The 25,317-nt window shown below is 34.1% G+C and overlaps 1 protein-coding gene across 2 annotated transcripts in view; it reads left to right on the top strand.

The window, feature by feature from the left end:
- Positions 1–3,719: 3,719 nt before the first annotated feature.
- Positions 3,720–25,317, top strand: part of LOC114333831 (myb-like protein D) — a 52,600-nt gene continuing 31,002 nt past the window's right edge. The window contains exons 1-3 of one of the 2 annotated variants that reach the window (XM_050642931.1): positions 3,720–3,915; positions 13,851–14,565; positions 24,093–24,199. In XM_050642931.1, the coding sequence (XP_050498888.1) occupies positions 3,795–3,915; positions 13,851–14,565; positions 24,093–24,199 (943 nt within the window). In that variant the 5' untranslated portion in view covers positions 3,720–3,794. Of the gene's footprint in view, positions 4,012–13,850; positions 14,566–24,092; positions 24,200–25,317 lie in introns of both variants that reach the window. The other variant, XM_028283818.2, reaches the window with a different exon arrangement.

Genomic DNA, 25,317 nt, shown 5'->3' with positions numbered 1-25,317 from the left:
GGGTGTTCTTATTTTCAGCCTTCGGGTTTCTTCACTGTTGCCAAGCAGATTAATTGCCAGTGTGTTTGGATGTTGCTCTAAGCGTCTTAGGTAGTTTGTGCTAAGCTGTTTAGTCACTGCAGTAACCGTTGGCATCTCTAGATCATTATAAATGTCTCCGTTTGTTACGAACCAAGGAGCATCTACTATACTGCGCAGGGCTTTTGACTGGAATCTCTCGATGATAGCAATGTTCGATTTAGATGCTGTTCCCCATAACTGGATTCCATAGGTCCATACTGGTTTGAGAACGGTATTGTAAGCTAGTAATTTGTTCCGCAATGATAATTGTGATTTTCTGCCAAGGAGCCAGTACAGCTTTTTCCATTTAGTATCCAGCTGCTTTCTTTTTTTCCATATGTGGATGTGGGTACGCCAGGTTAGATGTTTGTCCAGGTGTATCCCCAAATATTTTACGCTGTCTGTTTTAGGTATTCGTTCATTGTTTAATGTAATGCTTGGCGTTTCACCATGGCATTTTGTGAATGTTATGTGTGCAGATTTACTTTCATTTATTGTAATTCGCCATTTCCTTGCCCACGTTGCTATATTGTTGAGACTGGTTTGTAGTGTTGTCGCTGCTACTTCAGGATTTCTGTTTACTGCTAATATAGCTGTGTCATCAGCAAACGTAGAGGTGACTGTGTCATCAGTACATGGCAGATCAGCTGTGAAGAGTAGGTATACGACTGGGCCTAAGACAGTCCCTTGTGGGACTCCTGATTTGATGATGCGTAGTTTAGTTACTTCATTTTCGTATCTGACTCTGAAGTATCGTTCTTCTAAGTAGGATTTTAGAATCAAATATATTGTTGTTGGTAGCTGCTTTTTTAATTTGTAAAGGAGTCCCTCATGCCACACCTTGTCAAAGGCTTTGCTCACATCCAAAAAAGCTGATTCACAGTAACTTTTATCTTCGAATGCTTTGATGATTGTGTTAACAACACAATGTACTTATTCTACTGTCGAGTGTTTCTGACGAAACCCAAATTGATAGTCTGGGATTAAGCTTTTTGCTGCGACAGTTTCCATCCTCTTCATCAGTAACTTTTCCATTATTTTTGACAAGACTGGTAGTAAACTGATTGGTCGATAGGAGCTAGGTTCATTTGGCTGTTTTCCCTGTTTATGAATTAATATGATTTCTGCTACCTTCCATTGTGCAGGGAAGTACTTCAGTCTTAGAACTGCGTTGAAGAGTTGCGTCAACATAACGACTGCTTTTCTAGGAAGTTCTTTTAATATTTGGCCGGTAACCAGGTCATAGCCAGGTGCTTTCTTGGGGTCTAGGTGATTTTTTATAACGTCGTAAGTTTCTTGTATTGTGAAGTTTTTAATAGGCTCCATTTGTTGCTCGTTTTCCTCAAGAAATGCATATATTTCGTCGTCATTAATTCCGTTTGCAGGTGGTAACGGTTGAAATACTTCCTCCAAATATCTACCGAAAACTTCTACCTTTTCTCCATCTGTTTTGGCCCAGGTACCATCAGATTTTATAATTGGTGGGATTTGATCTCGTGGCTGTTTTAGGTGTTTTGTGGCTTTCCAGAGACTATAGTTAGTATCGGCTGAGGGTGATAAGTTTTGTAGATATTCTGTGAATGATTTATTTTTGAGTCTTCTAAGTGTTTCTTTTAGTTGCCTTGCAGCTCGATTGTATCTTCGTCTATCATCTGGGTGCCTTGTTCTTTGCCAGGTGTTTCTTAGTCTTCTCTTTTCGTTAATCATCTCTCTGACATTTAAGGGGCAGTTTAGTTGTTTTTGCTTTGGTGTTATGGTAGGGGTTGATTCCCATGCAGCCCCTTGGACCAGTGTTGTGAAGTGCTCCACCGCATCTTCGAGTTCTTTTGCATTCTTTAAGGATATAGCTAGGTTTAGCTTTTCTTCAATTTTATCCCGGAATAGATCCCAATCAGTTTTGTTATTGCATAAGGTTATCGGTTTTTCTTTTAATACTACCGAAGAGTTAATTGTAGCAATTACTGGTGTATGATCAGAGGCAATATCAAAATTTGACTGTATGTCTAGGTATCCTTGTGCAAAGCCTTTTGTAGTGAAGAAGTCTAGGCAGTCAGGTATTTTTCGATGATCTGTTGGCCAGTAGGTTGGTCGATATGTAGATAGATGGTCTAGTTTTAATTCCTGTTTTACTTGATGGAGTATTCTGCCTCTACCGGGTGCTGTAAGCCGAGATCCCCAGCTGGTATGTTTAGCATTGTAGTCACCCCCTGCTAGGAATCTATTGCCAAGACTTTTGAAGAGGTTGGTGAATGCTTCCTTGTTAGGTGGATAATTAGGAGGACAGTAGACAGCTGAAACCGCTATTGGCCCTATCCAATCCTCTATGACTAAGCTGACTGCTTGGAGGTATGTTTCTTCTACTTTGTTAGCCAAATGGTGTTTAATGCCATCCTTTATTAGGACCATGGCTCCTGCTCTTGCTAGTCTAACGGCATCAGGGTGAGCTGTATTATAACTGGTATATCCATATATCTTGAAATTAGTATTAGAAGTTAGGTGGGATTCTGAGATTAGCATTATATCTATTTTATGAGACTCTAAAAATACCTGCAATTCATTTTTATGGTTCAATACACCATTAGCATTCCAGAGAGCATTTTCAATTTTGTGGTATTATTTTTACAATTTTATAATTTTATTATCTAAGCCTATTTAAAATTTAAATTTACAGGACGTTACATATTCGTAAAGACATTGTAACGTCTGCTTATTTTTTGGAAAAAGAATTTCGTTTAAATTGACAGGTAAAGGACAATTTAGATCAATTAACTTTTCATACATTACTTTAATATTTTGTCTGTACAGTCCACACTCCAATATGAGGTGCTGTAGATCTCCCATTCCACTACACGCGCAATATGGGTTATCACTGATACCTATGCTGTGTTTGTATGCTGGGGTTAGTGCGTGATTTGACCTCATTCTGTTTATTGTTTTTATAAATAGCCTATTTGATTCTTGTTTAAACCATCTCTCATTGGGAATTAGTGGCTGGCAATTTCTAAAATTTATTCCCGTTGTACTTTGGTTATATACACGTTGCTAATTTTGTTTGCAATGGTTTTTACTGATATTATCTATATCGGTTACTGGTAGAAGTATGTTGCTTATGTTTTGTTTGGTTAAAGCTGCAGATTTAGCTAATTTGTCGACTTCTTCATTTCCTAATATTCCAGAATGCCCTTTCACCCAACAAATAATAATTGAACTGCCCGAGGAAGTAAAATCATAATATAGACTCTTATTTCTATCTCAATGTGGTTTAGATTTTTTGTCGATTGGATAGAAGTGAGTTTGTCCACAATACTTCTACAATCGGTGAAAATGATATAATTGTCCATACCAACAGAGGCTATATATTTTAACGCAAGTAATAAAGCTGATAATTCTGCAGTATATATTGAAGCTTCATTAGGCAATCGGCATGATTCTTTGTAATCAGAATTCCAGTGATATATTGCACATCCGGTTTTATTTTGAATTTTAGAGCCGTCAGTAAAAATATATTGAAACAGGCCACCTGTCTTTAATTATTTTGTTGTTAATATTGCCTGGAAGGTTTGAATTGAATCCAGGAAAGTCTTACTCCTTAAAACTTCTTGATGTCTACTTAATTATGTCTAAAAAAAGTTGTTTGGAAAACATTGTGCAAATGTCAAACTGGCATTAACAAAAAATCAAAATATATTATGTCGTAAAGATTTTCTGTGAGCTTCTAAATATTTTGTGCAGAAATGAAGCACGAGCACTTTCTAAGAAGTAAATCAAATGCTAAAAAACATCGCCCTAGAGAATGTGTTTCAGAAAGTAGCTTTTTAAGTGATAATTTTTGCTCCATTATTTTGGGAAAACCAGGTAATAATTTAATGAAGAAGAAAATTCTTGCAGTTGGTGAGGGAGATTTTCATAAGATCTTGAATAATAAAAATTCCAGTTTACATCAACAGCAAGGTATCTGATTTTTTTGATTACACAGCATGTTTTTGTATAACCTATTAGATCTATTTTTTGAAATTATACTTCTTTAGGCGCGTTGGGAGTAAATTTATATGTGCGCGAATTCATCAAAAGTCTTGGTCCTGGGCGCAGCTCAAACGTTATACGTGCTCTGATTGGGTAATTACAATGACCTGTCAACAATTGTTCAATATGTCGGTTAATTTATTGATACGTCAATGGTTATGTGTAAACAAATGTTATGTATATTAGTTTTTATTGTTGTGAGGACACAGACAAAAGCAAGGTTAATTTATTGATACGTCAATGGTTATGTGTAAACAAATGTTATGTATATTAGTTTTTATTGTTGTGAGGACACAGACAAAAGCAAGTTTATAATTGTAGTGACTTTTTAAATAGTTTTTAAAAGCAACAGGTACGTAATTGTAAATGTTTCAGTAGTGTAATAAAAAATTACATACCTATTTGGAAAATGTACCTAGCTAGTAGCTATGCTTTGATTTACATAATTTGATTACCAACAAAATGTCTACCAATCTTTATCTAATATATTGTTTTTTTAGTCTATGTCTTGTTGTATTTTAATATTTTAATTCCACAAAAATCAAACTAATCTGATTAAACTAAGAGAATAAACAACTGTCAAAAAAAGTTTAAAACTTTCACTTGGGTGTATCTTCCCACATTATTCATATGTCTCGGTAGCTAAATTCTGCGTGCGGGGATTTCAAAATCTAACAACCGGAGATGCAGGTTCGATCCCCGATGCAAGTTTTTAGTTTTTTATTTTTTTTTACATTTTATGATTATAAATATATTTATTATATTTTTTTTGAGGAAATACGTACTTAGTCAAAATTTTTGCCAAAATTTATTGTTCAGAAATCATTTCTTTGTTTTATTTTTTAATGTGTTTGCCTGTGTTTTATTCTTTTATTTTTTTAATTTTTGGTATTGTTTTAATAAAAATTTTTGGAAAGTAGTAAGTATTATAATTAGTTTAATATTTAAATAAAAAACTGTTTAAAGTATATTGATTTCGTTGAAATCATATAATAGAAGTAGAACTTCTTATATGCGTACAAAGTACACACACATTCTTTTTTTGTGTGTGTATATCTTTCTCCCTTTTACATCTGTTGGTATCTAGGAACCTTTTATAATTTTCATTGCCTTTCCGGAAATATATAGGTACTATTCAGAATAAGCTGACTCCACGTGCCAATGCCTACATATATTTCACAAGTATTCTTCGATAATATACTGTATATTTGGATTTTTTTGTCCTTTCTCTCCTTTATATTATGGCTACCGCAAGAATGTCACTCTTGTTAAAGCCATTTCTTTCGTTCGCATTAGATGCAAGGCATTAGATGCCTTGGAGAAAGCAAATAAAGCCAATTACGTGTCAGGATATTTGAGGGATGTCATCTGAAGAAACAAAGATATGAGGCTGGAAGGAAAAGTACGCATATACAAATCATGTGTACCGATCATATATCAAGACCGATCGTGACGTATCACTCTTGTTAAAGCCATTTCTTTCGTTCGCATTAGATGCAAGGCATTAGATGCCTTGGAGAAAGCAAATAAAGCCAATTACGTGTCAGGATATCTGAGGGATGTCATCTGAAGAAACAAAGATATGAGGCTGGAAGGAAAAGTACGCATATACAAATCATGTGTACCGATCATATATCAAGACCGATCATGACGTACGCGATAGAAACAAGATGTGACACAGCAGAAACCAAGAGGATACTGAGAACATCAGAAATGAGAACGTTGAGGTCAATAACTGGGAAAACACTGAGAAAATACCGGACGACAGAATAATCAGCAGTGGAATCAGCATGTGACGAGAATGGACAGCGAGAGAATAGCCCGTATAGCCAGGGATTTTCGAAGCCAACAGGCAAGAGAAAAATAGGAAGGCCGTTTAAAAGGTGGCGAGATAGCTGGCAGTCAACATCACAGCTACGAATACAAGCTCAAAATCGGTTAAGAACAGGCCAAGAGGCCTAATATGAGAAGAAGAAGAAGCATTAGATGGTCTTGTCATCTAAGGCAGCTTGATCTAATATACAATGTTAGATCCTTAGTATATTTTGTATACCTACTTTAAAGTTTCTTTAAATGGCATCATTTATCCCAACCAATATTGTATGCCATACCTTTCTTTCAACCCATTCTAAGATTACTCATTGTCAACTTTTAGGATCATTCCAAAAATTGTCGATATATGTCCGATAGATCATTCGGAACAGCTATGGTAGGGGAGCCCAAGCGGGGATTTTTGCAGTTACTCGAGCGCGTCAGATTATTACATGGGGAGAAACCTTGTAACCTGAAAATGTACCTCTACCATATATATTGGCTCTTAATACAGGGGAGTTCGTTAAGGGGGGGCCGAAAAATAAATCTATCCTTAGAAAAACTCGAAATCGTCAGATTAAGATAAGGTAAGTTAAGTACATACATGTAAAACAGTGTATATTTCAAAAATCTGACGATTTGAGCGGGGCGTAAGGAAATGAGTCCCAAAGTTTCACAAGAAAAAAGCGAATGTTTCGCGAAATGAATGGCAGATCGAAAAACTAAAAAATACGTGCTCAATATTTTGCAAAAATCTATCGAATGATACCAAACACGACTTTCCACGGATATGGGTAGGGGTAAATTTAAAATTTTAAATACGAACCCCGCGATATTTCGCGAAATGAACATCAGATCGAAAAACTGAAAAATACACTTATTCAATATATTTGAAAAATCTATCGAATGGCACCAAACACGACCCCCCACGGAGGTGGGGTGTGGGGTTACTTTAAAATCTTAAGTGAGAGCCCTCATTTTTTATTGGATATTTGGATTCCTTACGTAAACATAAGTAACTGATTCGAGACATTTTTTCGAATTATGGATAGATGGCGCTATAATCGAAAAAAATTATTGTTGGAAATGGAAAATTAAATTAAAAACGGAAAGTCCCCACTAAAATGGAAAACTTTACTCAACTTTTTTTGGTTTTAGGACCTACTCTTCACAACCCAATAGGTCCCCATTACGCTCGAGTGACTGCAGATTTAGCATACTTTGCTCCCCTACCACTAGGCATTGGTGAATCTTTCCCATAATTGTTTAAATTCGTTCTAAATCTCTATTTTTTGTTCCCAGACATAAATTGATTTTCAACGAAAACTTTTCGTTTATAAATTTGCAAAAGTCTGTGTGTTATTGCGTCGCCGCTCCTGCAATACTCAGATCAGATTTATCGATGGATTCTTATGTAGTTTTTTCTTCTAAATCCAAATCTGAAAATGGCATTTCGATATTTCTAACCGTTTTCGAGATAATCGACCTCAAAGTCTAAAATGTGACGTCACAATCCGGTTATCTCCTACAGACGCACTAAACGTCAGCTCAAATGGTTGATTAGGAAGTAGGCTACTTTTTTTTAAATCTCGATTGGCCAAGCATAGGTTATTTACATTTGAGTTTGACACTTCGTGAATGTCAAACTAAATTTTAAATTAAGTATTAATAAAACATCAATGACATTTGATAGTGAATTTAATTATTATATAAAATAAATAAGATGTTCGAAAATACAATTTGAGTATAAATATTTTAAAAGCAATAATTTATTAACAGTTTTAAAAAGGTTTATACCAGTATAAATACGGCCTCCCCTTTATGATAAATGGACTGTTCCATTTGCTAAAAAATTAAAATATTATGTATAACCTAGTCGTTCCTTAAACTCGATACAACTGGCTAGTGATTGTAGAAGGTAATTTTTTGTTTTTTGAGAATTTTGCCGAAATTGGCAAAATTACTAATTATTTAGTAATAATTATTAACTATATAGAAATTATTTTTTTGTCGAATTGGCAAAATTATTGACTAAAATCACTAGCCAGTATTGTGTCTGTGTACATCCTTCTAATGGAAAAAAATATTTTAAGATTTTTCTCAAATTATGGATACCAAGAACATTTTCATTTATAACTCTTTTATTTTTAATTTGACAAATAAAAGTTATTCTTCATAAAAAGCTCTTCTTGTTCTAAGATTTATGATGCAACCGTGTCCCAAAAGTAGGGGAACGGTCGAATATTTCGCGAACTAAACATCGGATGGAAAAACTGAAAAATACGTGTTCAATCATTTTCAAAAATCTATCCAATGACACCAAACATCAACTCCCACTACACCCCCTGGAGGTGGGGTGGGGGGTAACTTTAAAATCTTAAATGGAAACCCCTAGATTTTCTTGCAGATTTGCATTCGTTACGTAAAAGTAAGCAACTTTTATGCAAGACATTTTTTCGAACTGTGGATAGATGGCGCTATAATTGGGAAAAACTATTTATCATGATACCATAGGTAAATTATAGAAACGGTCTAATATCTCGAGAAATACACTTTCAAATAAGAAACCAAAAAACAGGTTGTTAATATTTTTCGAAAACCTATCGATAAACACTAAACATGACCCCCCAACCCACCCCCTGGAGGTGTGGTGGGGGGTAACTTTAAAATCTTAAATAGCAACCCCCACTTTTTATTGCAGATTCGAATTCGTCATAAAAAATTAAGCAATATTTATTCGAAACATTTTTTTAAAAATGCTGATAGATGGCGCTAATAAATCGTATTTTTCCAATTAAAGCGCCATCTATCAACAATTCTAAAAAATGTTTCGAATAAATGTTGCTTAGTTTTTCATGACAAATCCGAATCTGTAATAAAAAGTGGGGGTTGCTATTTAATATTTTAAAGTTACCCCCCACCCCACCTCCAGGGGGGTGGATTGGAGGGTCATGTTTAGTGTTATTCGATAGGTTTTCGAAAAGTATTAAAAAATTTGTTTGGTTTCTCATTTGGAAGTGTATTTCTCGAGATATTAGACCGTTTCTATAATTTACCCATGGTATCAGGATAAATCGTTTTTCCCAATTATAGCGCCATCTATCCACAGTTCGAAAAAATGTCTTGAATAAAAGTTTAGAAAAGTATAAAGAAAATCTAGGGGTTTCCATTTGAGATTTTAAAGTTACCCCCCACCCCACCTCCAGGGGGTGTAGTGGAGGTTGGTGTTTGGTGTCATTGGATAGATTTTTGAAAATGATTGAACAGGTATTTTTCAGTTTTTCGATCCGATGTTCAGTTCGCGAAATATTCGACCGTTCCACTACTTTTGGGACAAGTTGTATAAAATTTTATTGATTTTATACGAGGTATATAAAAAATATGAATTTAGATCAAGAGTAAACTACCTTTATAGTTCATAACATTTAAATTAGAATGATATAATTGCACATTAAAACATAATTATTAATTCTAAACTCCTTTTCATAATAGAAATTTTCCATATTATGAATTAAAATACGTAAATATACAAAGTTTTCGTTATGACAATGCTCGCATTTTCAGCTTGTTTTTCTATTAACTTGACCGTATTTTTGTGCAAAATCAATAAAAATATTGAATATTTTATACTCACAATTGCTTGTTTGAATGTCCTTCAAAAGCAAACATTTGATCTCTTTTAGACCTGTTTATGCTAAATCCAGCTCAATATTCTCTTAAGAAAGTATTCACACACTTATTTAGTCTCCTCAGAATGCTGCTAAATACTTTACACCAAGTGTCTAGCAGAGCGATGTCTCTATATTTCTCGCAGGGCATCGGATTTAATTTTCTGAATTAGCAGAATACATGTACCACACCATTCTGCTGGAATCGTATCTTTTTCTAAATACACCCAATTTATTTAGCTAGTTGCTTTCTGAATAGTCCTTCTGTTATCAGCATTTCCAAACTTAGTCTATTCGCTCCATGACTCTTATTTTACTTGATATTCGTAAATTCAAGTATTTAGTATTTTCTTTCATTCTACTGCCTTTTAGCGCTTTGCATCTTTTGTTAAACTCTCTTTGTTTTTCTTTGTAGTCATGTTTGTTGGCTTCATTATGATTGGATACTACTCGTATTCCTCATTGAATCACTCCTTGATTTCTTTAATATTGTTCTCATATACAAGCACTTTTTTATTTGCCTTTTCTACTGCGTATTTCATCACTCTCTAATTTGTTACTACAACTCCCCCCGGTTTTAATTTACTCACCTGAACAAATTTTTTTACGTGAAATTAGAACCTATTATTTTGAAAGTCAAGAAGTAGCAAGTATCAATCAAAGTTCAACGAAACAAAAAACAAATACTGGCCAAACTATGATTCTATATTCACTGATGGATCAAAGTCAAAAGAATATACCAGTTGTGCCTTTTGCCATTTTGAGGAAAATACTGACAAATAATTTATTTTACCAAAGGAAGCTTCCATATACGCTGCAGAATTAACAGCAATAGTGCAAGCTATGAAATACATACTCGGCTCTAACCACGACAAATTCATAATATGTACGGACAGCAAAAGTGCAGTAGATAAACTTAAAAATGTAAAAATAAACAGATCAGTTAATCATATTGAAGAAAAAATCCTGTATTTACATAATGAGATACACATCAAGAATAAAGTCGTCATATATCTATGGGTAAACGGACACGCAGGTATAACAGGTAATGAAATGGTGGATGCCTTAGCAAAAACAGCCCCAACATCAGGAGAAGAACTAAATCTTAAACTACCCCCGTCTGATTTATTCTTAAAGGAAAGAAACAAAATAAATGAGATGTGGCAAAACCTATAAAATGCATCAACAACCGGAACAAACTTTTGTAAACACCAGCAAAGAATCCCCAGAAAACCATGGTTTCACAAAATACCAAACAGAAACTTTGTCGCCACAATAAATCGAATACGTGCTAACCATGCAATAACACCTTATTATAAGCACAAAATGAAAATTACAGACGATCCACTTTGTAGTTGTGGTAAAATGGGTACATTGGTACATGTTTTACTTGAATGTCCAATAAATAATGTAAACATTAATAAACAATATAAAAACTTAATTCACTACAAGATAAACCTTCCAATATACCTAAATTGTATTATTTTTTCAGGAAATAATGATATACTTTATATACTTCATCAACACATAATAAACTGTAAACTAAAATTGTAAAATTACTAACCAATTTTGTAAGCAATTCTGCGAAAGAAACTAAATGTAAAGCAATATGGGAAAAAAGTGATTACAAAAAAAAAATTAATAGACTAATTAAAATAAACAAAAAATTAAGAAATAAGTAAAATAAAAAAACAAAAAAGAAAAAAAACACATATACAAAGAGGACTGAAACCTCCGAGGTGTTGAACCGGGTTGATGCCCTAGCGCTGTGAAGGAAAAAAAATTAAAAACCATTACTAACAAAACAAAGGAATACATCATGCTCAAGTTTGATACTATGAAACAATTTACACAAATTAATTATTCAATCTAAAATAGTCTGGCTAAATTGGTTCTCACCAAAGCCATAAATTCCACGAAAAAAAAAATTGTTTCTACTTCTACTACTTCTGCTGTTTGTTACTAATTCGTCCTTTTTGCATCTCTAATTTCATTTGTCGCTCATATTTTTTCATATCTCGTCACCTTTTAGTTTGATTTTGTAATCTCGTAATGCTTTTTCTTGATGTCTGAGTTTTTATTTTTTCCTGCTATTGCAAAATTTATTCTTACCGAGAAGTGGTCAGAGCCATAATCAGCCCCGTCTCACGTTCCTGACTTTTTAATGATCTGTTGATATTTTTGGTCGATTATGGTCTATCTCATTCGAAGTTTTACCATCGAGATATGACCATATTCCTTTGTGGATCTCCTTTCTCTTCAACTGTGTCATTGCGTGCTTTTTTACTACTAAGTGCGGCCAAAATTAAAAATTTTTATTTTTGCTGCGCACGGAAATCTGCAGATGCACAGGCGATAATTTCAACAGAATAACGCAACGAGTCATGCAACTATACCCTCCCTAGTCTTACTTCACGGAAATTTTGAAAAAATAATAATGTCTTGCGGAACAGACTTGAAATATCCAGCACACTCGCCTGCTCTGAGAACACCTGATTCATACATTTGGGTAGTCAATATCTAAGTCAGAAGTTCCGCTAACATATATTGGAGAACTACAACAAAAAATAATAACCTGTTTTCAACAACTGCAGTAACTACTATTTATTATAGATACGATAATTTGCAAACTCGTCATGAGGCTTGTTTGCAGCGCAGTGGTACAAATTTTGAACATGTAAATTATGTAAGATTAATACTAAATGCAATGTTCACTTTCGGTACTATGTATTGTGGGGAATGCTATATATACTTATATACATACCTACTTACCCAAGAAATCGAAATATATAAAATAATTTTTGAAGTAGAAGAAAACCTATTAATGGAAGCATGATTCATATATTGCGCATTGATTGAATAATGCGCCAAGAACCAGGAGAAGAATATTACCAGTAACTAGAGAGCGGTATATATGCAAAGTGCATATAGATGCATATTTTCAGACAACAAACACAACATTGCATATTTAAGGTAAACACGATTTATTTTGCATATTTTAAAAATAAATTATATAAAAGTTAAAATTTTCCTCTCTTAGTTGGAATTTTATAACTTCGATATGAACGAACTCGTTATTTATCTATCTATCGCTCATCTGGACTTTCCCATTACTACCTGAATTTAACAATTATGGGTGTTCCCAGAAAAATATTATTTTATTAGCGTAGCAAGTCGTAGGTACCTACCTGCTTTTAAGGGTCTAATAATTATTTTGTCAGTTTCCGGCCAACATTTGTTTAAAGTAAACGTTGTATCGTATTTAGTGTTTTTGAAGTGATTGGTATATATTAAATTTAAATATGTCTACCATTCAAAAAAGTGCTTGGATAAAGTGTTTTCCCGAGTTAAAGCTAAGTGGAGACAAAGTATTTTGCAAGGCCTGTTCCAAAATCGTAAGTTACATTCATTTTCACATTTCATTTTTTAAATGGGGAACTGACAAACAAAAGCATCATGTCCCACAAAAGAAATTTTTCTGGAAAGAGTGTTTTTATTCGACAAATTCGCTTTTACTTCTATAAAGACGGACATAGAGAGAAGCATCAAAATACAAAAATCCATCAAATTGTAGACAATTCCGCTTTTGTTCTTCAGCTTAGGTAACGTACTTTGTTCTTTAAGTAACGTACAAATTGCTAAAGAACTTATGTTAATAAAAGTTGATTTTAGTTTTTTACCAGATGTAATAAAGTCATTAGAACAAAGGAATTTACAATTAAGTGATTCGGTTAATCTTGTTAACACTTTTTCTGCTCATTGTCAAACAATTCCCGGAAATACAGGGATTACAATTAGAAATAAATTAAAAAATGTTTTAGAAAAAAATGAGGGCTTCGATTGTTTGAGGAAAGTTGTACGTATTTTTGAAGGCAACTTTTCTGAAGATCTTACGACTTAATATATTGTTTTATTTTTGAGTATTTTTAATATGCATTTGCATATTTAGACAAATTTAGAAAAAATACCTGCATATTTGTAGTAAAAGTAATGCATATATATGCGCATATTTTGGTAATGTTGTGTTGCATAATATATTCCGCTCTCTGCCAATAACTTTATTCAACCTTTCCAATAACTTAAAATTTCAACAAATTTTTCATTATATTATCTACTAATTATTAACTACCTACTTTCAGTCATGGAACAATGATCCGTCATTTTTAAGTGGTTAAAAAACTGGATTGTCTTCTATTTGAATATAATTCTATAAATTGAATTCCCATTTATAATAAATTTTTAATATTCATATTGTTATTCACTATCTTATCATTGGATATATTTTAGTTCTACTATGTGATGTTGAGCCTGTTACTAACTCAAAATCCTTTGAAATAAACGATAAGATTTCGCCTACAAAGAACGATTTACGAGCAGTCATGGACAAAAATAAAATAATAAAAAGTAATATTGATTCTAATGATGTGAATAAATCAACTAACTATAATCAGAAGATTTTAAATAGAAGTTCCAAAATTAAAAAAGAACGTAAACCTAGAGACTTAGTCGAAGATAGTGCAAAATTTCAAATTGGTAATAAAAACGAAAACGATACTTACAAAACTGATAACAATAATAACAATAAATATTCTGAAAACGCTCGTCAAAAATCTGTAAGAGATGAAGTATCGTATAAATCACTTATTAGTGATTTACACCCTGAGTTGTTAAAAACAATTTCTGAAACTCAAAATGGAGATAAAGGACCCGATTTGAGTGTTCGAAATGCACAAACTTCTCAAATGATTAGATTACATAGTTCAAAAGCTGAAGTATTCCTTCCAGACCAAATCATCCATTCTAAACAGCAATTTGGAAATAATAAAATCTTGTCTGATGCCGATTTAAATCAATATAGTGGTCAAGATAAGTCTAAAAAAGATAGTTATGAAAGTAACTCCGAAGAAAAAACAGATATAGGGAAAGACCGTACCGAAGTTACATCTACAAGACTATTTCGAACCCAATCTCCTATAAATGATTCTTTAATAAATACATATGAGTAAGTATATAAGTACTTATTTTTATTCCAATGCTTAGATTTTATATCTGCAATTTGAAGCCTAACCGTTCTTTAAATAATTTAGCTTATTTAGCAATACCTTTAAATGTGTATTTTATGTGAATTACGTTCCCTGCCACATTCAATACTAGTGTTCCCTTAACGCGCCAAGTTGGTCCCATGGGACCAACACCTTTTTTAATGCTTGTTAGGCTGCTGCTTCATAATAATAAGCTCGGACTAAAAGATCCACGTGCCCTAGAAGGTATATACTGTAATGTTGGCCCATTAAATTATATGAAAATAGTACCTCGTGATTCCAGTTATTTGATAGGAAGTAATAAAAATAAAAAAATTGAATTTTTAGTAAACTGTGTGAACCTCACTAAAACAATCTAGGTACCTTTACAAATATGTGGCTGATTTTCACAATATATACTTTTTTGGTTTTATTCATGGCATATTTTTTCCCGTGTGTTTCAGATTTTTTTTGTAGCAGTTCGTACACATTGTCCTTCTGCTATGTTTATGTCCCTCTTTTTTCACTTTAATGTGCCTTTCTCCATTATGTGGTGTCATGTGTTTCTCACTGCAATGGGACCAACGGCGTGTCTTCTTCTTCCTCAAATGCAAATCCACTAATGGATGTTGGCGATCACATTTTCCATTAACTCTGTTTCTTGCAATGTGTATCAGAGATTGTATGTCGTTAATCCCTGTCCATTGTCTTATGTTTCGGAGCCAGGACATTTTCTTGCGTCCTATTCCTCTCTTGCCTTCAATTTTACCCTGGATTATAAGTTGAAGGAACTGGTATTTTTCGTTTCGCATGATGTGACCCAAATACGCCATGTAGAGGCAACGAAGTACTTCAATAGGATTTTTGAATTTTTACTTTATCATACTACATACGTAGTATGAGTATAATAGATAAAGTTATAGGATCGTGCAAAAAATTTTTTTTCAGATTTCACTTTTTTTGACGTTTTGAGTCCCCCTGAGTGTAAAAAGCAAATAAAAAAACATGTCGGAAGTATGTACGTATGTCTGTACGTACGTATGTCGCCACCGCCCAGCAAAAACTAGCGGACCGATTTCGATGAAATTTGGTATGAGTAAGTTTAAGAGAATTTTGTCGAGAAACTAAGCTTTTTAAAAAATTCTCTCAAAGGGGGGCCGAAATAGGGGGTTATTTGGGGCCCATTTTTGCAAATTTTGACCGAAACGAATGAAATTTAACATAAAGTTAGCTTATCGATAGGTGAATAGAAATACGGAATTTGACATTTCCAAATCCAAAATGGCGACCAGCATGACCGACCTCCCACCCGATACATTTCCCTACCAATCTAAAAACTTGTTTAAGATAAATTTAATTTGAAAAAACATTTATATAGCCTAAAGATGGGTCTATAACAAGAATATTATCGTTTTTCAGAAAAAGTTATGGGTTACCTATATTTAAGGGGTCAAAATTTGACATAACTTTGAACTAGATTTTCTCAAAAATGGCTCCAAGGAATTTGTTTATTTTTTGATATATTTTTGATATCTTATCGGTTAATTCAATAACATTAGTCAGATTTCTTATCTTCTCATAGGAGGGGAGTTATAAATTTTTTATAAAAAAATATTCGAGTGCCCGTAACTTCCTCTGTAATAGAAACTATAATTTGAAATTTTGCAGACATATAGAGTACTTTATTATCTATTAGTTCAATAAATTTTACCCACAATATGGCTTCCGGTTGAACCGGAAATGAAAAAAAAATCTTAATTTTTTAGATACGCCCTGTATATTTTTACATGTTTTGAAAGAATGCAAAATTACCTTTCCAATGTCATAAAACTCGTTGCTGTAGCTCAAAATCTCGAAAAGTTACAGAAAATAGAAATTTTGCTAGAATCTTGTGTGTGTCCCCTCTCACGCGATCATAGCAGAGCATTATTGTAGGGCAGTCAATGAGGCTATTTGGGTCCGAATTCCATCCTACTACATCGATGTACTTGATATTTTCACAGTAAGTAGGGAATAGCTCAAGAAACAAAATCTACCCTACATAATATGGCGCTTTTATCTTGGGGCAATTCCCACCCCTTCAAGGGTGTGGAAAATTTGTTGGTCAAAATAAGCATGGAGGTGGCTAGAGAACCTATTTTTAAGCAAAAACTGATCTATACTTTTTTTTGAGAACTCAATACTTTTTGAGTTATGCGTAGTTGAAAATTGGCCATTTTCATTTAAAAATGACACGTTTTCGGACGGTTTTTTGTGAATACCTTAAAAACTATGCATCAAACTAAAAACAGTATATAAATTTTTTTAGATTATAAATAATTAAACGATTCGTTCCTTCGTAAATTTTCTATTTATAATACAAAAAGAGATATGGTAGGTAAAAAGAGTTTGTTTTTTTGGTGCATGCCCAAAGTACTCATGCTTTTGAAGTGTTTGAAAAGGCATTTAAAACGAGCACCGTTAAAATGTCGGTTACATTCAAATTAAGCGAGATATGGTGCAAAAGAATATTATGACTAATGTACTTTAAGGAAAAATGAGACGTACATACATTTAACCCATCATCCACCAGAATTTAAATGTATTGTTTTTCTTTTGCAATACCTCTTAATATAGTGTTATTTCTATTTTCAAACGGTTGGACGGGTGAAAAAAATAAGATCAAATTATAGAGCGCATTTTTAACTTTTCTTAACTTCCTTTTGCTCCATGCAGTTCGAAAATAAAAATGTGCTATCCCCGAGAAGTGGTGGGAACCGCCCCCATGATAAAAGCGCCATAGTATATAGTATATAGGATAGACTTTGAATTAGGAGATTGGGCTTTGGGCTACTCCCAAAATTTCATTAAAATCCATGCAGTAAAATGCAAATATTGTAAACTATTAATTTCTCAGAAAAATGAACTAATTTGAAATGAAAGTATGACTAATATTCTATTGATTTAGGTATGCAATAATCTATAGTGTGTCGCAGGATAGTGTAATGCAGGAATTAATGATGCGTAGAACCATAAAATATTTTCAAGTATACAAGGTGTTTCTAAAATATCAAAATAACGAGTAACTTTGTTATTTTTATAGAATGGCAGTATCTAGTACGATAACGATAATAGATCGGTACGATAAAGTTCTCGGGCGGCTCTTCCGTCCAGAGTTTTTCGAATTAATTTTGACGAAATAATCAAACGGCAAGGCTATATATACAAAATACTATAGTATAATAATATTGGGCCGTAGATCCTCACATACGAAAATATGGCTGACAGGAAATGTGTTAAATAATTTAGTTTAACAATACTAGGTCTGGATCCCACGTATGAAAAAAAAGTTGATTAATAGCAAGCTGAAAATTTTTTAATAGCTTAAGGGTGTCTAGTCGGATAAACTTTGATATATGGGAACACTGGAACAGGGCCAGTTTTAATTGTGGAATAGGTTAAAAATTTGGAACGGTCAGACCACGAAAACGGCACATTTATTTTGTCCGACAAAATAGACTTAAACTCTCCGAACAGAGAATAAACTCTCATGCAAGAATCAGACTGCTATTTATCACCTGTCTTAATTCCTGGCATTTGACATATTCTACATATTCCACTCATTAAAACGCCCATTTGGTGATAAATAGCAGTCTGATTTTTGCATGAGAGTTTAATCTCTGTTCGGAGAGTTTAAGTCTGTTCTGTCGGAGAAAATACATGTGCCGTTTTCGTGATCTGAGCGTTCCAAATTTCTAACCTGTTCCACAATTAAAACTTCCCCTATTCCAGTGTTTCCATATATCAAAGTTTGTCTGACTAGACACCCTTAAGCTATTAACAAATTTTCAGCTTGCTATCAACTTTTTTTTCATACGCGGGATCCAGACCTATACCTTAAGAGGAAACAGTAGCGATCAACAGGTAGAAAAAACGCGTTCCAAGATTGTGGCTGTAATTTTGAATATTTTTTCGAGATATTTGGCACACGTATTCGTAATATACTAAAGAATGGCGGTACAGAGCCCAATTTGAAAAATATATTAATATGTGGAAATTACTCTGTAATTAAATACAATATTAAAAAAACGAGCCTGTACCGCCATTAAGAAGAACAAAAAAATTCACTTTCTTCAAATAAACTTTTTTATCCGATGGCTAGATTTTGTGTCATTTTGGAACTACTAATGAAATAAAAAATTTTAGTAGTTCCAAAATGACACAAAATCTAGGCATCGGATAAAAAAGTTTATTTGAAGAAAGTGTATTTTTTTGTTCTTCTTAATGGCGGTACAGGCTCGTTTTTTTAATATCGTATTTAATTACAGAGTAATTTCCACATATTAATATATTTTTTAAATTGGGCTCTGTACCGCCATTCTTTTTTTATATTACGAATACGTGTGCCAAATATCTCGAAAAAATATTCAAAATTACAGCCGCAATCTTGGAACGCGTTTTTGCTACCTGTTGATCGCTACTGTATCACCTTAAATGTGTATTTTATGTAAATTTATTAAAAATCGTTTATAAATGGTGCCTATATTTATATTAAAAAAGAGTAAAAAAAGTTTTTTTACTCTAGCATAAGCGGTTCAGATGATATAAAAAGGGTATATAATTGTCCTTAAATGAAACCTATCCAAAAAAATCAGCCACTTATTTGTGATTAATTGCCGCACGGTTTCTTCTTGATTTTCATTACAGTTAGGGAAAAATATTTTTTTAAGCATATCTTTTTTAAAATCTTGTCAACTTTGGAATGCTACCCCCGCTAAACGGTGGGTGATAGGACATATGCTGTCGGAAAATAAATAGTAGAAAATATAGTCCGCTTCATTTTACTGTTAAGTAAATTTTTTGCAAAACGTACAGGAAGGCCTACGTTTCGCAAAAACCACAAATTACCCCCTTTAAAGGGATGAAAAAGTTAGTCTCATAATAAACACCCCTTGATATACCACCAAACAAATAAAACCGGACTTGTGTCCAATTTGCGAGGTTCAACCTCTGTTTCCTACACTAATGGTGTAGAAACCCTTTTATAATTTAATTATATTATGATCTAAAGATGATTTTGCGTTCGATTATGTTCTTCTTCTTCTTCTTCTTCTTAGCCTTCTATCGTCCACGTTTGGACATAGGCCTCTCCCAACTCCTTCCATCGGTCTCTATCCTGAGCAACATATTTCCAATTCGTTCCGGCTACTCTTTTAATATCATCAACCCATCTCATCTGTGGTCTTCCTCTCGGTTGTTTACTTTGGTAAGGTCTCCAATGTTGTATCGTGGCATTCCAACGTTGGTCTTTTTGTCTAACAGTGTGGCCTGCAAAGCTCCATTTAAGTTTGGCAACTTTTGTTGTTATGTCCTCGACTTTTGTTTTTGATCTTACCCAATCGTTCCTCTTTTTATCTGATAGTCGTATACCTAACATTGCTCTTTCCATAGCTCTTTCTGTTGTGGCTAATTTATTCATATTTGCCCTGGTTATGGTCCAGGTTTGACACCCATATGTCATGATAGGAAGGATGCACTGGTTGAACACTTTGGTCCTCAAATATTGAGGTATTTTGCGGTTCTTAAGTATCCAACCAAGTTTTCCAAATCCTGCCCATGCTAGTCTTGCTCTTCTCTTAATTTCCGCACTTTGGTTTTCTTTGTCAAGTTTCAGGATTTGGCCTAGGTAGATATATTCCTGGACTTTTTCTATCTCACTGCCATTTATAGTTATGCGTCTGGGGTCATCTGTATTTGTCATTATTTTTGTTTTCTTCATGTTCATTTTTAGGCCGACGTATTGGGAGCTGCCTGCGAGTTCCTCTATCATAATTTGCAGTTCCTCGAATGAGCTCGCTATAATCACAATGTCGTCAGCGAATCTGAGGTGATTTAGCTTCTTGTCATTAACGTTAATGCCATAGGTTGACCAATTTGTCGTTTTGAAGACGTCTTCTAGTGCTAGGTTGAAAAGCTTTGGCGATATTACGTCTCTTTGTCTCACGCCTCTCTTAATAGTGATGGGATTTGTATTTTCGTCTATTGTACTATCATGGTTGCATTTTCATATATATTATGTATTAGTTGTCTATATCTCGAATCTATTCTACAATTATTAATAGCTTGTTCTATGGCCCACTTCTCGATACTATCAAACGCCTTTTCATAGTCTACGAAGGCAAGAAATACGGGTAGTTGGTATTCATTTGCCTTCTCTATCAATGTTCTCATTGTCAGCAGATGGTCTGATGTACTATATCCTTTGCGGAAGCCAGCCTGTTCCACTGGTTGGTAATTGTCCATTTTGTAGGTCAACCGGTTGACCTCGATTATGTTAACATATGCAAATTATGGGTATGAGAAATATATAGGTACTGCACCTATCTCTTTTAAGCACGAATACAAATGAGTATTAGTGCCGTCAGTGATCATACTGCATCAATAGGGCTTTTCATTCACAGTCATTTGTTTCGAGCTTCTGTCATATGTTGTATAATCCGTATATATTACTATTATACACGGATTATACGACATTTGACGGAAGCTCGAAACAAATGACAATCGATGAAAAGCCCTATTTACTTGATATTTTCATGGAAAATATCAAGTAAATTTTTATTGAAAATATCAATTTTCATTGAAAAATGACACTTTCCGGACAGTTTTTTGGTTTGCGAATACTTTAATGTCATCATAGTCCTTTTACATGTCACATGTCATCATAACCCAGTGGTACAAACTTGACGGCAAACAAATTCAACACATTTTTCCTCATGTTTTAGTTTTCTCGCTATTGTAAAGTTTAGCAAGGAAGCGCTCTTACCAAATAAAAAACATATTGTATTATATCTATTTACCCGAGCAGCTACCGGCTATACTGTCTAACGAACACAAAGAAATTTGAATTTGTTTAAGAGGGGTGTACTTTGTCTCCTTCCTGAGCTGTTCAACCTCTATGTGGAGAATATTTTGTAGAGGCAGTTAACGGCTCTGAATGTGGTATAAAGGTCAATGGGTACCCAATACATAACATTCGTTACACGGACGAGATATCGCTAACACCGCGATAATCACAGATAATGAACATGATATGCAGTTGATGCTAAATAAAATAAATACCGCAGGAAAAACATAATATGACTTGAAGATAAATGCTTGAAAAACTAAATGCATGGCATTAAGAAAGAGCGCACTTTTAAGAGTACAACTGCAAGCATATAATGCTATAATCAGGCAACTGAAAACATTCAAATACTTGAGAATTATGGTGAATAACCGATGGGATTCTCAACAAGGAATAAAATACTGTACCGGACAAGCAAGACAAGCTTTTATAAATTTTAAACCGTTACTTTGTAACCACAATTTTTCCTTCAATCTCCGTTACAGAATGTTTAACTCCGTTAAAGTGCTCGGTATGGTCCATATTGTTATACGGCATGGAGACATCCCAGATAGCACAAGTACGTTTTATGGACATCCAATGGACGTACATCTGTGTACATTGGAACGTCCAATGGACGTCCCGCTAAGGTACAATGGACGTCCAACGAACGTCCAGAGTTCACAAAATTGGACGTCCATAGAACGTCCGCTACAAACGTACAGTGTACGTTGTTGAAGCTTTTAGTGTACATTTTATGTACATTCAATGTACATTCAATGTACGTCTTATGGACATTTTTGTAGGGCACTTTTCAGAAAGCAATCTAGTGTCCATAATTTTTTGAATATATACATAGCAAAAAGCCTTAGGTATAGGAAATAGTTCCTATAATACTAAACTTATACTGTAAAGTATTACACAAAATACCTTTTTTATTTCTCTTTATTATAACTTTATTATAGGAACTTCATTAATGCACGACTGCACTTGCACGATAAACAGCAAACACAAAGATATCACAGTATATATACACACTACAAAGATAACAGTATTATATTGTATGTAATAACTTAATAAAAACAAAATTCAGATAATGGCGTCCTATAATGCATGCACATTAAAAGAGGTTTATTTCTGTTCTGTTCCTTCCAAACATTATTTCTTAGAACTTGAGAGTCAGTACGGTTGTATATTTCAAGCGGGTTTGCCATTCTCTGAATTATCATAAATAAATCCTCCTTCAGTATTCCACAACAATTAACAGCGATAATCCCCTAAAAGTACCTGCCTAGTACTACCTTTTACGACCGATAGCGTGAAGAGCGACAACGTTGTCAAGAAGATTCTCATTTAGCTGGCGGGAAATTTAAGAGTTACAAAATGCACATTTAAGATTTAAATTGGTAGTGTCTAATTATTATTGTAAGTTCTATAATTACCGATGCGCGATGTAGCTCCGTTATTCTGAAAAAGTTTACCATCGTTTTATCATCATTTAATATTATATAGGTTTAATTAAAATAATTTTAGTGGTTCAGTGTTTTAATACGATGATGAAAAAATATGTGACTACATTTATTAGAAGCTTCTTGTATTCTACTAATAATATTGCTTTGATTAAAACAAGAAGCTATATATAATTAATCATAATAATAGTAGTCGCATTTTGTGTAAAATCTCCATGGACCACAAATGGATGTCCAATATACGTTGAAATCAAATGTCCAATGGACGTCGCGTAATGGACGTACATAGTACGTCCAGTTTTGGTCCATGGACGTTTGGACTTTAAATGTACGTTATATGGACGTCCATCGGACGTTGTGTGCTATATGGGATGGACGTTAAAACTATCTTCCATTAATAAGTTGGAAGCCTTCGAAATGTGGACCTTGCGAAGAATGTTCCGTTTACCATGGATAGATAGGGTGAGACACGAGGAAGTCTTGAGAAGAGCAAATAGTGAGAGAGAATTGCTTAACTTGAGTGAATTGCTCAGTGTACGAAAAATTGGATACCTGGACCATATCCTGAGAGGGAGAAAATACGCTATCCCTCAACTAATCATCCAAGGAAAGATTGGTGGCAAGAGGGGAGTAGGTCGTAAACAAATGTGGTGGCTAAGGAACATAAAGAACTGGACAGGTATAAGTAACACTGGCATGCTTTTCCACGCCGCAAAAGACAGACGTTTGACCTTAAAATAATTCGCCAATGGACTATAAGTGCACGACACCTTAAGAAGAACAAGGGTCTCAGATCATGACCTCAGTATACCACCACTTCTAGGTGTTTGATCTGATCGCTCGGGCGAAGTTGGTATACCTAAAGCTTGAGCTCAAGTCTTTCTTCAGACTGTTCTGTGTGATAGCCTATAAAGTTTGGATGTCGAAAGAGCATGAGTTGAGTTTTGTTGGGCTGTGGTGTTACTATCTACCTGCTACATCATCTATTGCGTTAGTTCAGATAAGTTCGAGCACACTTTACCATGACATCTATACCATGGACGATGGGAAATGTATGCTGGGAAAAGTATATTGTAAAAACATTGAACATTTGAAGGCATAAATAAAAAGTTCTTACCAAATATTATTTTTGTCATTAAATGTTTAATATTCGAACTTAATCCATTAATTTTGATAGGTCCATTGCATATGATATGTCACCGAAAAATAATAATCTCGTAGATGTTGTAAGCGAAAAGGAGTATCAAGGACAACAAATTAAGACGGATTCCGCTTATAAGCAAGGTAATAACTTCCAAAAAAATTTCACTTTAAGCATTCTCTGACAATTTCTTTTATTTTAGTATATGGATATACATCCTTTTTTATTAAGGGCCGTCTTCGTTTTGAAGGTTGGCCATCATCAGACTTTACAATGTTTCAACACTGTTGTTTTCAGTTTCTTTTTTAAATTCATTTTTCAAAACCTTTTTAATTTTTTAACTGGTATTCAGTAGGTATATAGAAAATTTTTATCATTTTCCACCAGTAATACTCCGAACTAAGTAGTACTAATTTTTTCTTCTCTCTTCGCTCTTCTCTCTTCGCTCTTCTGTCTTCGCTCTTCTCTCTTCTATCTTCTCTCTTTTCCTCTTCTCTCTTCTATCTTCTCTCTTCTCCTCTTCTCTCTCTCTCTTCTCCTCTTCTCTCTTCTCTCTTCTCTCTGTCTCTCTTCTCCTCTTCTCTCTCTTCTCTCTCTTCTCTTCTTCTCTCTTCTCTCTTCTCTCTTCTCTCTTCTCTCTTCTCTCTTCTCTCTTCTCTCTTCTCTCTTCTCTCTTCTCTCTTCTCTCTTCTCTCTCTCTCTTCTGTCTTCTCTCTTCTCTCTTCTCTCCTTTTCTCTTCTCTCTTCTCTCTTCTCTCTTCTTTCTTCTCTCCTTCTCTCTTCTCTCTTCTCTCTTCTCTCTTCTCTCTTTTCTCTTTTCTCTTTTCTTTTTCTCTTTTCTCTTTCTCTTCTCTATTCTCTCTTCTCTCTTCTCTCTTTTCTCTTTTCTCTTTTCTTTTTCTCTTTTCTCTTTCTCTTCTCTATTCTCTCTTCTCTCTTCTCTCTTCTCCTTCTTCTCTCTTCTCTCTTCTCGTCTTCTCTCTTCTCTCTTCTCTCTTCTCTCTTCTCTCTCTCTCTCTTCCTCTCTTTCTCCTCTTCTCTCTTCTCTCTTCTCTCTTCTCTCTTCTCTCTTCTCTCTTCTCTCTTCTCTCTTCTCTCTCTCTCTCTTTTCTCTTCTCTCTTCTCTTTTCTCTTTTCTATCGTCTCTTCTCAGGTCTAAAGGCCTAAGGAGAAGATCTGACCGCTCATTCGCAGAAATTTTTCGTGCAGCAATTTCTAAACCTACAATTGCCATTTGGATCGCCAACCTTCGAAAGGAGAT

Source organism: Diabrotica virgifera, chromosome 2, assembly GCF_917563875.1.
Source record: "Diabrotica virgifera virgifera chromosome 2, PGI_DIABVI_V3a".
Lineage (NCBI taxonomy): Eukaryota > Metazoa > Arthropoda > Insecta > Coleoptera > Chrysomelidae > Diabrotica > Diabrotica virgifera.
The sequence above is the reverse complement of the archived record's forward strand: the minus strand, read 5'-3'. Positions and strand labels throughout refer to the sequence as shown.